A 16,732-nucleotide genomic window follows, 5' to 3' on the forward strand; every position below is an offset into this window, starting at 1 on the left:
GGATATATGCTACCTCGTCGCATAGGCATACGCTGCATTTTTACACCGTTGGTCCAGTTGATAAAAAAAAAAGTTAGCTGTCACCAACGTTGTTAAATGCAGCTCAGCTCACTTTGCAACAGTGAGTTGAAGAGCATTAATCTAAAAAGTGACAAGCGAAAGACAATAGAAAAAATGGATACAGTGGTTGTACACATTATTTATCCAATAAGAATCGTAAGTATTTATACTGTCATTTATTATTATTTTTATTATTATTATTTTTATTATTATTATTTTTATTTTTTCTAGCGTATTTTAACTAACCACGGGACGTATGAAATGAATACATCCCATCAGGTACGAGTTAGAATTCCGCGGCATGGGATTGAAGTATGTATTTTTTATATTTTTTAATATTTATACAGGGTGTCTGGTTGAGTAGTGAGCATCTTTTAGTTATAGATAGAACTCGAAAATACAAATAGGAAAGTCCCGTACTATTTTGCAAAATTCTCAATCGTCATTGAGAAAAAAATTAAAATGCATAAAATGTATAGGCGTAAGAGCGACAAGGAAGTTGCGCGTGAGTGAGCGCGACAGACGACGGCGCCATTCCTAGCCATTTGCCTGTCGCGCTCACTCACGCGCAGCTTCCTTGTCGCTCTTACGTCTATACATTTTATGCATTTAAATTTTTTTCTCAATAACGATTGAGAATTTTGCAAAATAGTACGGGACTTTTCTATTTGTATTTTCGAGTTCTATCTATAACTAAGAGATGCTCACTCAACCAGACACCCTGTATAACAAAAAAATTTTTATAATAATAATAATAATGCCATTTTTTCTTTTTTAGAGCGCGGTTGTATTTGTTATCCCGCATGATGGCCGGGCCGCATACGTGCGGCAACCAGAAAGTAACCTGGACACATTGATTGCCGCAGCAGCCGCAGATATTGCGGCTATACTTGAGGAGAATGATGGGAGTGTATAATTTAGTGGTATGCGCGCGCGCGTGTGTGTGTGTGTATGTGTGGATAAAAAATTTTTTTTTTTTTTAATTTTTTATATGTGTGTGTGTATGCATAACTTTTATTTTAAGTTTTTTAGATTTAAAAAAAATGTTTTGCTTTTTTAATTTTTTTGCGTTTATAAAAAAAACTATTTTTTAATTTTATTTTAAGTTTAATTTTTTTAATTTAAAAAATGTTTTATTTTTAATTTTTTTTGTGTTTTATTTTAATTTTTTTTGTGTTTTATATCTTAAAACTGTATCTTTTATTTGAAGTTTTTTAAATGTTATTTTTTCAATAATGTATGTGTGATTTTCTATATTAAAAAAAATTTTATTAAATAATTTTTATTTTTTCTTTCTATCTTTACCTCAGAAAAATTCCCTCTCTCACGCTTCTCTTATTATAAGTTAGTGACGATGGTATCGATTTCATCAATAAAAAACTATATTTTGCACACCAGTGAGCAATGGCTGGTATATATGTATATAATGTGTAAAAAAATGGTTGATACATACGATGCATAAAGATGGTAGGTATGAGAAATTTTTGCTGACACGTGAGTTCTAATCCATGGGGCAATGAGTGAGGTGCGGAGACGGGGGAAGGATCTACGGTGAAGGAACTGCATGGTGAGGAAACTCATTGGCGTGGTGACATATGAGAGAAAAAAGGAGAGGGGTGAATTACTCATATTCACAATCCCTCGTCTCTACGCTATTGAAATTCCTCCTCCCTTCGCTCCTCTCGTCATAGATTCTTCTCTCGTCCCCGCGCCCCGCTCATTGCCGCATGGATTAGAACTTGTGTTTATTCCCTACTAATATGTTTAAAGTTATAAATCTGTTGTGTGTATGTTCGTGAAGTTTATTGTTGTTTTTGTGTTTCTTAGTGGATTTGCAGCAATATTTCTATGCATGCGAGGAATGTTACTTGGCGTTTCGGCCAAGAGTATGTTCCGATTGAGTCGGGCTGCGGGCCCAACATTAATTGCGCTACCTGTAGCACCGCCAGGAGCCGCACCTGAGGATGCGGACGACGCGAGACTTGGAGTGTCGCCAGGTGACTTTAGTCCCTGGCGATTTTATTGGTGAGTAGAATTATTTTATTTTATTACATTGTGCATGGTTATTGCTGCTGTTTGTTGTTTATTCTAAAAAATAATTTTTTTTTTTTTTTTATTGTTTCACTGCTTAATGTTCTATGAATGCTTTGATTCTGTTCGCATGTACTTTAGTTACTTTTCTACCTTTTCTAATGCTAAAGTTAACATCGCTGTGCTTTTGTACTATTATGTACGGTCCTATCCAGAGCGCATCTAATTTCTTGGACCGGCCGCGTCGAACGATTTCGTCGTAGAGTAGGACGAAATCTCCGACTCTGAACTCGTGTTTTCGGGAATCTTTATCATAATTTTCTTTCGCCTTTTCTTTTTCGGTTTTTGCGTGATCATGTGCGAGGGAGTTAGAGGCACGTAACCGTTTGCGTAGTTCATTCGCGTAATCGTCGTACGAGTATGTTTCTTTCGGCGCGGTTTTAAGTGCTGTTGGTAATGTAGCACGGTGTCCGTAAATGAGTTCGAAGGAGGTCAATCCGGTTGCCGTATGTGAGGTTGTATTATATGTAAACATTGCGTATGGCAACCATTCGTCCCAATCGGATTGATCCTCGTTAATATAATGTCGTAGATACTCGGCCAGTGTTCGGTGCGATCGTTCGAGTGCGCCGTTGGTTTGCGGATGATATGCAGTAGTTTGAATTTTTTCGATCCGTAATATATTGCAAGTATTTTTAAAAACACTGCTCGTAAAATTTGTTCCTTGATCAGAAAGAACGTATTCCGGTATTCCGCGTTCAAAAATTATTTAAGTCACGAACGCTTTCGCTACGGTCGCGGCTTCTTGGTTCGGGATAGGAATCGCTTTACTAAATTTCGTGAGATTATCTTGAAACGTTAAAATATATTTATTGTTATTGTTCGTTATCTGTAGCGGTCCTACTATATCTAAGGCGCATTTTTCAAACAGTTTGGTCGGCGTGTCGGTAATAATTAGCGGCATTTATGTTTTCTTTGATAACTTATTTTTCTGGCACTGTTCGCATTTCTTTATGTAATCTTCTATGTCTCTTCTTATGCCTGGCCATTCGTGCTGTAATCTGATGCGGTGTAGCGTACGTGTGATGTCTTAGTGTCCGCCTATTAGTGTGTTATGGTATTCGTGTATGAGCTTAGCCTTTTCTTCTGCTGAGTATGTGCTTTTTTCTTTTAATATGTGTACTGAAAAATTTTCTTCTTGTTGCGGGGGGTTTCTGCTAAGCGCGTTCGCGTTCGTGTTCTTCTTCCCGTCCTTATGAACTATTTCGTAATTATATTCTTCGAGTTTTAATCTCCATCTTATCAGGCGGGAGCCGGGATCATTTACATTGAACAGCCAGATCAATGGTTTGTGATCTGTTACAATTGTAAATGTTGTCCCATAGATATAGAGTCGGAAATGTTTCACCGCCCATTCTATCGCAAGTAACTCCTTCTATCGTGCTGTAGTTCTTTTCGGCTTTGTTTAATATACGGCTTGCATATGCAATCGGATGATCCCTTCCTATCTCTCCTTGAGAGAGGATGGCTCCGATTGCATGATCCGAGGCGTCCGTGGTAACGATAAACGGGCGCGTGAAATCGGAATATTTAAGTATTGGCGCGGTGGTTAAGTTTTCTTTTAATATCTTGAACTCGTTTTGTTGGTCCATTTCCCAGCGAAATTTTTCGTCCTCTTTTGTGAGCATTGTTAAGGGTTTCGCGATTTTCGAAAAATTTTGTATGAATCTTCGGTAATATCCGGCTAGTCCGATGAATGATTGTATATTTTTTAGTTTTTTCGGTACCGGGAAATTTTTTACTGCGGAAATTTTGGAAGGGTCGGGTCAAATTTCGTTTTCCGTGATCAGATGTCCGAGATAAAGTACTTCCTTCCGTAAAAATTCGCATTTGTCCGGTTGTAATTTTAAATTATTTTCTCGCAAACGTTAGTAGTAAGTGGGCAGCACCGGAGCGACAGTTGTGACGTCACACATTCCGACTGGCGCCAGAGGCGTGTCTGGTGGGCGTGGCCACCCCGAGTTAGTAGGGTTTTGATTGGATACCCCGTAACTGACCGCTCCGTGATTGGAGGGAAGTTTTAGGGTCTTATTAAAAAAAGAAAGGGTTAAGAAGAGAGAAAATGGCGGAAATCGAATTTGGAAGTCTGTTTTTGCTGTGACTGCGTCAGGTAGAGACCCCCTGGGGTAAAGCGGTTGCTTTCTTATAAGTAGCGCGAAAAAAGAGTAAGAAATTGGGCGTTTGCGTAAGGTTAAAACCGCTCTTAGGAAAAACAAAAGATATAAATATTGAGAAATAACGCAATGTTTTAAAATATTATTTTTATTTTAACATGATATAATTTGGAGCTACAACAATAAGGAAAAATAAAACTACAAGTATTTTTGCTTATTTACAATATTTCTTATTTTAAAGCGGAAAACTCTCAACGTTGTTTTAAATATAAGATTTAGCTATTTGGTCACGTAACCGTAGGAAAGAGAAAAATGTTTAATGACAAATTTACGTTTTAGTAATACGGGGGCGCAGGCTTTCGTTTCGGTTCGAGTCACGACGTCGTGAAATGCTGTGCGACGGATAGCGTTAAAGCGTAGATTTATCGCAGTCGGATTTTTTTCCTCGCTTCGCTTGTTTTCCCTTTGTAATATTAAAGATTTAATAGATTTGAAATTAACTATTAAAGAATTGCTGTAATTTAGCGTGATTCCTTTTATCTTGCAGACTTCATGCGTGCGCCTATCTAGTGTACGAACGACATACGCGTAAAATTTCGGGCCCCCGGAGACAAACGATGTGATATAGCTCTCGCAACCGTAGCTTTCGAGCTCGTCGGTCATATCGCCCAGAAAATTTCCCGTAGTTGGTTCGTACTCGTTTGGAGCGCCGATACTTAGATATATACAGGAATCGGTGTCGTAATATAGTACACGCTGGTCGAGTAGTTCGAAATACTCGTATAATTTAAGTCTCGCTTGGGCTGTTGTGTACGCGGCAATCACCACGTTTGTCATCGGGGAAGCGGCGATTGCCTCTTCCCGTAGCTGCCACGAGACGTAAAGCACTTCATCGTTGACGGGTAGCAACGATGTTACTTCGTGTTCGCTGCTTGCGAGTAAAGACGCGAGCTGTTAATAGGTATTTATAACCTCGGTTTTCGGAAGATTGCTTCGCTGCCCGAATTTTCCCCAAAACGAGTTTAAGCATAATTTCGCAACTGAACGCAAGCCTGGGTTTCGCGCGATATTATTTTTATCGAGGGTGATACCTTCGGTATGTTCGTACTCGCGTAGATAACGCTCTTTAGACTCGTCGTCTACGCATTCGCTCGGCCATCCGCTGGCTACTTGTTTGAGCTGAAGGAAGCAGTTTATGCAATCGGTGAACAAACCGCCTTGGCGCGTGGTGGGGTCGTAACGAGTAACATTGTACTGCCAAATTTCGCTTACAGCTCTTACAAGATAGCCTTTCTCAATGGCTTTGCGCAATTCACAAGCAACCCAGGTACCCTCGAACTCACGATCGGCACTACGCTCGTGCGTGCACTCTGTTTCAGCGAATGTTTCGCAACAGCTACGACATAAGGCAAACATGAGTTTACCGCGCACTCGATACGGAAGCACAGGGTGAAAAAGGTCGCGTGGGGGAGTACTCGGCAGCGAACGAGTCCTTCCACAGCGTCAAAATTATATCGATCGGGTGAGCCGATTAGCTCGGTGCATTCCTCGCCGATATATATATCCGGATGACCGATCGGGAAAGCGCCGGTTTTTAATATAAAAGGATAAAGCGAGCATACGTCCACGTAGCGAATTTTCTCGTTATTTTTAATTTCACACAGCGTCGCGATATTACCCGTACGGCCGCCGAAGAATGCGTCGCGAGGTTCGAGAGGTGGATGTTTTAACATCGGGTGATTTTTTTTAAATTCCTGCATTTTAGGTGTTACGTCAAGGGATGGAAATTTTGTGTGAGTTCGTTAACCGCTTCTCGGATGCTTAGGAAAAGGCACGAGAACTGGTAAGGAGGAAGAAAGGACTTGGAGAGTGACGTAATAGCCGATCCATGCGTGGCGCGTATTTAAAGAGGCCACGCGTAAACGCACTAGGAATGGGTTCGAGTCGGTTGCGTGGAGAAACTAGCGCGTAGAATTTGTTCTTTTTAGGGAAAGAAATTTAATTCTTATTCCCTGGGATAGAACTTGAGGTGGTTTTTCGCAACAAAGAATACTTTGGTTAAGTTGAAATAACTATTTCTGAGTTCTCAATAAAGTAGTTTGACAATTTTAATATTAATTAAATACAAGTTTAGAATATAAAAACAGATTATACGAATTTAGTAAAATAATTATATAAAAAGGAAGAGGAAGAGAGCTTAACAAAAGATATAATTTAAACATTTCTTAAAATTACAAAAAAAGGAAAAAAAGAAAAGGAAATGTATTAATTATTTTAAGTAAGACAGGGATTAAAGCTAACAAATATAATTTAAAATTGTGAACATTATTCTAAATCGATTTCTATGATTTCTGTAATCCGGGCTGTCGATCTTGGAAATACTTTGTCGATCAACCTGATTGGAGCCAAGAAGGGGTGTTCCACCCCGGGATAATAAATGAGAATATTATGATCAGGAGTCGCCCTTCTGGCTTCTCTCCTGATCTCCTCGGGATCAAATGAGTCGGGGCCTATTGTATAGGCCCTTTCCGGGACGGGATCCGTCCACGGAGTGCAGGTCCTCCGGAGGAGTTCGAGGAGAGGGTCTACGACTTCTCTCGGTTCCTCTTGCTCCTCCAGGAATTCTACGCTCGGGGCGGGGAAAGGGGATTGTTCCGGGCTGTCAGGCTCATGCCAGGAGATGGTTTCATCCTCGGCAAAGGAGTCGACCTCCTCGGGTTCCCCAGGATAAGGAGTCGGTGACTGGATGGGAGAGGAGCATGCTCTAGAAGCAACTCCAGGAGAAGGTCTGGAGAAATTCAGGGAAACATCTGGAGTATAAGATGGAGAAGTAGGGCGGAACAGCTCCGGCTCAGGTTCGGACGATGAAGTCGACCTCAAACGCGACGGTGATGGTGTTCGCGGCGGAGTATTCTCCTCTGACTCAAGGTCTTCACTGTTTATCGGCGAGTTGGGAGGTACGGTGGGCGGAGGAGACCATGACCGCTCTGATCTGGTTTTCTGAGGTTCCGGTGTGACCTCCCTTGGCGCTGCCGCGAATAAGAATTGAACAAAGAAACTTTGGACCAATTCTCGCAACTCCCGTATCTTGCGATTCCTTCGCGCGCGGCTTTTCTTAATGGACCGAAGGTTTCTTGATTTCACTAAAAAGTATCAATTTGAATTTTATTTTAATGACATGATTATAGTGGGAAAAATGTCAGGGCAACACGCCACATTCTTCCTTTCGGATCTCTCTATGGATCGCCTCAAAGATTCTCCCGGTACCTCTGACCGGATAGACCATCACTCAAGCTAAGGTTTTGATAGTCACCATTTACTGGCAGCATATCGTAACCTCTGACAAAAGGAGATCCATTAACCGAATCGAGTCAACGGAGAATTCAAGGGATTCTAGAGAGATGCCTACTTCAGAAAACGCAAACGGCACCCTGGCAATACGCACGTCATTCATTTTTCAGGAATTTGAATTTTAGAATTTTAGTGAAATCATTTAAAAGAGGAGGAAGTAATAAGGTTAAATGAAATAATGAGACTTACTTTTTATCGGCTTCGGTTGCTCTCGGACGAGTCCCTTGCAACTTCTTTATTGGTATCAAGTTGAGACAGCAGAGTCACAAGTCACACACAAAAAACGGTAGTTTGTTCGTAAAAAAATTCAGAGACTGAATGAGAGCGAGTCCCGCTAAAACACGCGGTTTTATAACCTTGGAAAAGGGGTGGGCTAGCGCCGGATTTTCATTTTTGAAAAAGTCAGTTGTTTGAGCATAATTAAAGCGGTAACTGACCGGCAGTATTTATAATAAATTAAACTCCTCGAGTAAAAACGGAAAGTCGCGGCGCCTAACAAAAGCGATAAACAGTCGGGCAGGTCGTTGAATTTCGATAATATTTATATACGACGTCATACCGCCAAGGCTAACGGTAGCTGAGGGTAACGAACTCGCGTTATTTAAAACCGTTGAGACAAAGGATCTCGCGAGAGGCCCGGACCCGCGAAGGAGGATATAAAAACCGCGATCTCGATCGGGCGAGCAGTCGTCACAATAGATTGCGCGTGGAATTGTAAACTGTCGATCCGCTGTACATCGGAGGTCGTGCAGATCTCTCGAGAAGTTGAGAGAATAAATTAGTTATATTTCTTTTCAATAATATAACGAGTCGAGCGCACTCATTTATTCGCATCCCACCTACATCCGGGAAACGCCGAAATACACGACGGGCGAAATACCAGCGAGAGGCCTTGACATTTTGGTCCTTCGAGCCGGATCCAGCCAGAAAAGACGACCAGGGGATGTCCAGCGGAGTCGAGCACGCGACCAGAGGCAAGGCATAGGCGGCCGTTGGAGGGTCAGACGGGGAAGACCGCGCGGACCGACCGCCAGTGACGGACTCGACGAGAGCGGCCGGGAGACGACATTGAGGTCAACGAAACGGTGAGCTGTACAGAGTCCGCACCAAAACTTATTGTCTAAGCTAATTTTCGGCTGTGTAAGCGTGAGGCAATTCGCGAGTAGATTAATTTGACAAGGCGCGTGCGGCGCGATTCCGAATCTGACCAGCGGAAGTTAGTAAAAATTAAGATTGCGCAATATGTCGACCGGAGGAGGATCGACAAGCGATGCGGCGAATTCGATAGCGATATTAAAACGGCGTAGGGCGACAATCAAGGCCGCGTGCACGAGAATAGAAAATTTTGCCGCCGGCATAAATGTTGTAGACGACGCGACGATGGTACAATTGCGCGAGCGGCGTAAGAAATTAGATAACTATTGGAGCGAATACAATTCAATTCAGACGCGACTGGAAGATTTAGACGAGAGCGAGGGCCGTGATCGTGAGACGTTCGAGAACGCATATTACGACCTGTGCGCGACCATTGCAGGTTTTGGCGAGCCACGCGTACAGGCCTCGCCTGCCCCGAGTGCGGAGGGGTCAAGCGGCAGCGGAAGTGCGGGCGCACGCAATAATGTGCGTCTGCCGAAATTAAACATACCCGCGTTCAACGGGAAATACGACAAGTGGCTGCCGTATCGGGACTTATTTAGCTCCGCGGTGCACAGCAACAGCACACTCTCAAGGGTAGAGAAATTGCAGTACCTGAAGGGGACGTTAGAAGACGAGGCGTTGGGCGTGATAGACGCGTTGGAGGTGTCCGAGGCGAATTACGACGCCGCCTGGGATTTAATAAACGAGCGCTACAATAATGAAAGAGCTATCGCGTACGCACACATAAAAGCGATTATGGGTTTTCCTCCGATAATAAAGGAAAGCGCGGTCGAAATTCGAAATATGTGCGATAGCGTGTCGCGACATTTGTTATCATTAAAGGCGTTAAAACGGGATTCCGACAAGTGGGACGATGTCCTAGTGTATTGGCTAAGTACGAAATTAGATGCGGTTACGGCCCGAGAATGGCATGCGTCGCTGAAGAACTCCGAACTGCCCACAATGAAAATGTTCAAAGATTTTTTGGCGCACCGTAGCCGGGTATTAGAATCGCTACCGAAGCGTGAGATCACGAGCCAGAAGCGTGAGGACTCGCGGGCGGTGACGCGGGCCGAGAGCAGACGTCAGGCGTTACACGCGACGGCCGGGGCGAGCGGGTGCTCCTATTGTGGCGGCGATCACTCCGTGTACACGTGCCGGGACTTCGTCGGGTTGTCGGTGGTGCAGCGTATCGCAGAAATTAAAAAACGAGGGCTGTGTCTGAATTGTCTCAGATCGGCGTCACACAGGGCCGCCCAGTGCCCGTCGGGCAGCTGTCGCATTTGTAAGGGCAAGCATAACTCCTTGCTGCACTTACCGCGGGGATCGAACGAGGGATCCGGATCGAGCGCGGGGGAGCAGGGATCCGCGGCGGGAGCGTCGCGTTCCGTGTCGGGTGAGGCGACGGCGTTGGTCGCTCGCAAGGGGGCCGGGAGGGGCACCTCAGAGGTATTGCTCTCAACCGCGGTAATATATATATTCGATAAAAAAAATTCTCGAAAAACTATTCGCGTGTTGTTGGACTCCGGCTCACAGGCCAACTTTATAACGGCTGGGGCCGCGAAGGCATTATGTTTACCATGTAGGTCGGTGAACTTGACTATAGCGGGTGTCGGTAAATTAACGAGTCAGTCTACACGGGTCGCTCGCGTTCGGATACGCTCGCGCACGAGTGCATTTGAGGCCGAGATCGAATGCGTGGTCACCGATCACATCACGGGCCGGATTCCGACCGTTTCTCTGCGGCGCGAAAAAATTAAATTACCACCGGGCATTCAATTAGCGGACCCCCAGTTTTACCGGGCGGACGCGATTGACATGCTTATTGGGGCCGAACTATTCTTGGATCTGGTGTGCGTTGGCCGGATACGCGCCACGCAGGACCACCCGGTAATACAGAAGACGCGTCTGGGATGGGTCTTGGCCGGTAGATCGGCGGACACAAGGGGCGCTCCGACAGGAGCGTGTGCGTTACACGCGGTTATTTCGAACGCGGAGCTGCATGATGGTTTGAAGCGTTTTTGGGAACTGGAGGAGGTTGCGGAAACCTCACGCGGAACCGCAGACGAGCGAATGTGCGAGCAGCATTTTTTAGAGAACGTCCAGATAGGAAGGGACGGTAGATATACGGTAAAGATACCTGTGAGACCGGGAGCCTTAGCGCTACTGGGCGAGTCGCGGGAGATCGCGATGAGGCGGCTATTCGGATTGGAAAAAAGATTTCGCCGGGATGCTCAATTCAGAGACGCATATGCCCGTTTTATACAAGATTACGAACGTCTGGGGCATATGAGAAAAATCGATTCGCGGGAGCGGGATATGCCGGGATCGTTGTACCTACCGCATCACGGCGTGTTAAAGAAATCCGAGGCGGGAGTCAAACTGAGAGTAGTATTCGACGCATCGTGCCGGACGAGCGGGGGTCGGTCATTGAACGAGGCGTTATTGACGGGGCCGACTATCCAGCAGGAATTAGCCTCGCTTTTAATTCGATTTCGTACGTGGCGGTATGTATTTACCGCCGATATTATTAAAATGTACCGACAAATACTCGTGGACGCGTCGCAGACTAAATTACAACGCATTTTGTGGTGCGGATCGGAGTGCGAGGCGATTCAAGAATACGAATTGCTCACGGTGACATACGGGACGACGTCCGCGCCGTTCCTCGCGACACGAGTGCTAAAACATTTGGCAGAATCCCACGAGTCGGAATTCCCGGTAGGAGCAAAGCGCATTACGCGTGATTTTTATATGGACGATCTGCTCACCGGAGCAGATACGTTGGACGAAGCGATAATCATGCGAGACCAAATAATTGCGATACTTAGACGCGGCAAATTAGAGCTAAGTAAATGGTTATCGAACCACGTAGAATTGCTTCCGCGCGAGGAGCAAGGCGGCGGAGAATTGTCGGTCTTAGCGGGCGAGGGCGAACTGTGACGTCCTGAAGTCCGAAGTGGTCTCGAGACCTGGTTCGACCATGTAATGATGAATAATAATAATTAAAGGGTTCTTCTGCGGTTAAGGAGGCTAAAACTCCAAGATAAAGGTCACTTAATGATTCACTGTTGAAGAGTTGATGATTTGTTCCCAGAGTAGATTTATTGTTGAACACAAATTTTTACAATATTTCAATATAATTAGTAAAGTTGGTATTATAGTTTAACGAATTTGTAATATGCGTATTTTTATTTATATCTTGACAGCGATAAAATTGTAGCGCGAGAAAGTTAAAAGTAAAAGGGGTTGAATAATAGTAGAAGTAACTGAAGTAGTGGGCGCGATAAAGCTGGCTTATGGTTTTCTGAACTGCTTATATACTATTTTAGAACAATGGAAAGGAGTAGTTCTGACCTTGACAATCCTTATTTGGTTACAGAGTTTCAGATTGGTCCACGTAGGTTCAACCTTGGTTCCTTATATGGTAACGAATTTCGCTATTGGCTTGAAAGGCTGGCCTTGGTTCGAGAAAGTGTTTTGTCATGACTCAGAACTATGACTCACAAGTAAGCTCTGTTTTTCTATTATTTTATCTGATGGCCTTTAAACATACTTTACATAAATTGTCTAAGAAATGTCTTAGAGTATGTTTAAAGTATTAATAAATTCAGTCTTAGATCTCTCCATTTTTTCCTTGTGTTAACATAATATTATATATATATATATATTTTATAGTTTAAATTATTGAATGTAAAAGCTATTTTCTTTATGGGACTCAAGGATATATCCTTGAGTCTATTTCTGTATTGAAGGCAGTGAGAGTGCTGGTTAAAATCTACTTTCTACCGCACTAGGTTTTAATACTTGGTTTAGATAGAAACAATTCTTCTATTTTAATCATTAATTAACTAAAGGATATTTATATATTTTATTTTATATATAAAAGAGTTGTTTCTTTACATTATACATATTTTCCAAGTGTTTAACTAAAGCATTTCTTATTTTTTATATATAATATAGATTTTATATAATAATAATAATTATTATAATTGTTAGAAGTTGTTAAGTTTGTTAATTGTTCTCTACTGTTATTGTTTCTATTACAGGATAGCAGAGATAAGACCAGAGTTGCTATTTATCAACTAACAATAGGATGGTAAGAATTACATGCTTTAGTATATCTATATATATATAGAATAAAAGTTTTAAAAATTCATAAAAGCTAAATTAATAGGAATTAAGAAAAGTTATTTTGCAGGGATTAATGATTCATTATAGTCTTTAACTTCTATTATAAAATTTAAAGAAGGTCAATTGTTAACTTGAAATTGTTTATAACAATTTATTAATTTGTTTATTAATATAAGATTTTTAATTACTCAGTTGTGCGTTATAGCGATGAGTCTTTGTTCCGTTCGTAGTTGGTTATTAGGAGCATTAGTTTAGAAAATGTTGGTGTTACTATTTTGTGTCATTTGTGTCGGTCTCTGATTTTGAACAGTGGTCATAACTCGAGAACTAAAAGAGTTAGAAAGAAAATGTTTAATAGTTTTTTAAATGGGAGCTCAAATGTGACAAAATACACGTAACAGAATTTTGAATAATTGGATAGTGTTTTATTTGTTTATAACAATTTGGATAATTAACTAATTAAGAAAGTTTATTTATAGAACCATTTTTATTCCTTTATTCAATTACTTTATAAATAAATTAATAGTTTATTAATATTTTATAATTTAAAAGGTCTTTTATTAACTTTTGTATCTCTTGTTTTTCAGCAAAAAGGTATTCCAGTTCTTCAAATTATCGGAGTTTGTAAAATTCCTATATCTCGGAATCTATGAGGAGTAGAAGAAAGTATAATATATGGATTTGGGGTAATTTTGCAAATGCCGAAGGATGTACGGAACAGAATTTGAAAATAATGTACTTGTTTAATTTGTTTATAACAAATTTAATAATTAATTAATAAAGAATAACTTTTATAAAAGTTAATTTGAATATTTATTTACTCTTAATACAAATATAATTATAAGTTCTTGAAATGTTGCAAATAAAGGGAGTTCTCTCTGTACGTGTGTTGAAATGTATGTATGTATGGGTAAGAGTAAAAGTTTAAAAATTCGTAGCTGCTAAACTAATAAAAATTAAGAAAAGATATTTAGTATACGTTAATAATTCATAGGGAAGTATGATTTAGCGTTATAAAATTTGCGTGTTAATGGTTATTAAATTTAATTTATTTATAACAATATACTATTAATGCCCACAAAGGTATAAGTCTATATGGGTTTTTAGATGGAAAATCATAGGGCTCTTCACATCTAAGAGGATATGGCTTGATCTTTAATGGTTTAATAATTATTAAGGATTTTACGCGGCTGATGTATCAGGAGAACATGAGTGGGTAACTTTAAAAATTTATAAGTCCAAAACTAAGGCAGATTAAGAAATGGTTTATAAGGGTTTGTTATTAGTTATTTAAGGCTCTTTAGAACGTATATAACAAAAAGTAAAAATTATTAAATTTTTAATTTTATGTTGGTTGATCGAGAGTCTAAGTTCTATAAGAGAGCTCACGCGGCTAAGTCCATCGTATAGTCTGTGCGGCTAAGTCCATCGTTCATTTTCGCGGCTAAGTCCGTCTCGAAATTCATACTTAGTAATTTTTATAGATGAAAAGACAAGAGTACGCGCGGCTAAGTCCTATGCCTTTACCATTCTCGCGGCTAAGTCTTTGTACGTACATTTATATATATGGTTCGAGGACCGATTGACTCCGGGTATTATTTAAATTAATTAGGTATGCAAGGTGAGTAAAAATTATTATTAGGGTATGGTTTTAAAGGAAAAGGTTCAAGGTTTAATTTAAATTAATCAGCATATTTTTATGATTATTATTTTTAAAAATATTAAGGGTTAAACTTGTGGTCCCGGTAATTACCGTTAGACGCAGATATATATGTATGTACATTGGCACTTACTGGGACTTTTGCCTTATAACGGGTGACTTTTCCTTTAATTCTTTTTATAAATTAGGTTTTTGATTTTATATAGAAAATGTTATAATAAAAGTTATTATAGGTCTTATAGGCTTTTCAAAAAAAATTATAATTAATATTGTTTATGGTTTATTATCAAAAGTTATATATTATAAGTTATATATATATTATTATTTAATAATGGTGTGATTATTTTCATATATTCTGTTTCTATAGAGAGAGACGAATACAGCTATATAATTTTTCTATCAGTTATATTGTTTTTATATTTTATTTTATTTTTATACGATTTGATTTGTGGTTCCTTAGTTTCATAAGAGAAAAGTTGAACTGAGAGATTCAAATTCAGGAAATTTTTATATCTCGGAAACTATTACAGATACCGAAAAAATGGTATATACAAAAGTTTTTGTATTTTTAACAACAAGATTGATAGCCATCACAGTTTTTATATTTTATATATAATTTTAATTGTTTATAACAATTGATATTAAAAAATGTCTTATTATGAAACTGTTATTTTTACGTATGTTGTTACCGTAAGACAGAAGAACATGTTTCTATATATTTTTTATTTATATATCATTGTTATAAGTTTTATTTTCAATAGTTAATAATTGTTCATAAGATTTGTTAGTAGGAGTTGTCACAAAATGTCGGTTTCTTGGGTCTACATGTGTAATTGAGTGTAGTTAGAGTAAATTTAATGGGTCAGGTTATGATTGGTTGGCTCTGGACTTGACTTAAAACGGACTTATTGTAGATGTCGCTTGTGTCTCTTTAAAGATTTGTCGAGTGACTGTACTACAAGTGGTGAAATTTATGAATGCCGGTGTAGTTGGTGTAGTAGAATTATTTTTAATAATATGATTTTTGAAAAATTTTCGCCGGTGGTGAAGTTTTTACCCGTGTTAATAAAACGTCTCCTAGTCGTCGCAGGATGTGACATCTCCCTTCATGGGGAAGTTCGGCCTCCGAACTTTAAGTAAGGTTATGTTTTTGTATATATTTGTTAAAGTATTTTGTTTAATTATTTATATATGTTTCAGGATAGCAGTAGGATCAGTCGATCGCAGAGTTGAATAAAGGATTATATTATTATGGAGTTAGTATAGCTGATTTTCAATGGTATGTAATAATGATTTATTATAGCAAAGTTTTAATTGTATTTTACAAAGTCTAACTACTTTATATGTTTCAGGGTATTTAATAAAGCGTACAATGTTCCCCTTATACCAAATTACTAGGTATGTATGTTCTATATGTATGTATTTAAAGTATATAAATTTAATGTATTCTTAATTATGATATTTTCTATTCTAGGTTGAACATTTTGGAGGTGGCTCTTTGTGGAACAATTTCATTTTTCCATCACCAGTATTAGATAAGTATATAGTATTTAAATTCTATTAAGCTTGGATTAAGGTTAGGAGTTATTGTATTTATTAATGCTTTTTTTTTGTTTTATTGTAGGTTTATTAGTGGAATAGCTTGGTTGATTAATAAGGTATGTTATAAATGTATAGCAGTTATATAAATGTTATTTTTATTTACTTTATAATATATATATATTTCTATCTATTTTAGTATATCCCATCACCAAGATGAACGCATACGCTGCTACTACTACTACAACTATAACAACTTTTTAATGTTATATTAGTGATAATGTATATATAATACTATAAAATACATTTGTTTTTATAATATAAGCGTGTTTAATTAATATAATAAGCCTTGGCCAGTTAATTGACCATTTGTAATATTGTTATATAAAGATAGGTTTTTTTTTTATATTATATGGTGTTATATATTTTTCTTTTTTTTTTAGGATTAATAGCATATACTTATAATTAAGGATTAATAGGTTTTATAATTCTCATACGTTTGTAATTGTATTTTAAGTTGGAACATTTTGTTGTGAAATGATTAAGTCGCAAATCAAATGATAAATCATTCGTTCGATTCCGTAATAATGTTGAATTACATAAGTACGACAAGTGTAACAATCGATCGCTCGTCGCGTTTGAATAA

At 39.3% G+C, this 16,732-nt stretch overlaps 2 protein-coding genes, 1 long non-coding RNA gene and 1 pseudogene across 3 annotated transcripts; 2 read left to right on the forward strand and 2 right to left on the reverse strand.

The window, feature by feature from the left end:
- Positions 1–3,163: 3,163 nt before the first annotated feature.
- Positions 3,164–5,979, reverse strand: LOC139112628 (uncharacterized; annotated as a pseudogene).
- Positions 5,980–6,590: 611 nt separating this feature from the next.
- LOC139112608 (putative uncharacterized protein DDB_G0290521) lies at positions 6,591–7,594 on the reverse strand. The gene is made up of 2 exons (XM_070673691.1): positions 7,540–7,594; positions 6,591–7,408 (listed from the first exon to the last, which is right to left on the reverse strand). The coding sequence occupies exons 1-2, from the start codon at positions 7,592–7,594 to the stop codon at positions 6,591–6,593; spliced, it is 873 nt and encodes a 290-aa protein (XP_070529792.1).
- A 1,264-nt stretch (positions 7,595–8,858) lies between these two features.
- On the forward strand, positions 8,859–11,696 carry LOC139112609 (uncharacterized). Its single transcript, XM_070673692.1, has one exon. It carries the CDS (start codon positions 8,859–8,861, stop codon positions 11,694–11,696), a length of 2,838 nt encoding a protein of 945 aa, XP_070529793.1.
- Positions 11,697–14,981: 3,285 nt separating this feature from the next.
- On the forward strand, positions 14,982–16,423 carry LOC139112624 (uncharacterized). Its single transcript, XR_011547405.1, has 5 exons — positions 14,982–15,683; positions 15,748–15,826; positions 15,900–15,945; positions 16,022–16,205; positions 16,286–16,423. It is a non-coding gene; the product is annotated as an uncharacterized lncRNA (long non-coding RNA).
- Positions 16,424–16,732: the final 309 nt, after the last annotated feature.

Source organism: Cardiocondyla obscurior, unplaced genomic scaffold (assembly GCF_019399895.1).
Source record: "Cardiocondyla obscurior isolate alpha-2009 unplaced genomic scaffold, Cobs3.1 scaffold38_0_513239, whole genome shotgun sequence".
Lineage (NCBI taxonomy): Eukaryota > Metazoa > Arthropoda > Insecta > Hymenoptera > Formicidae > Cardiocondyla > Cardiocondyla obscurior.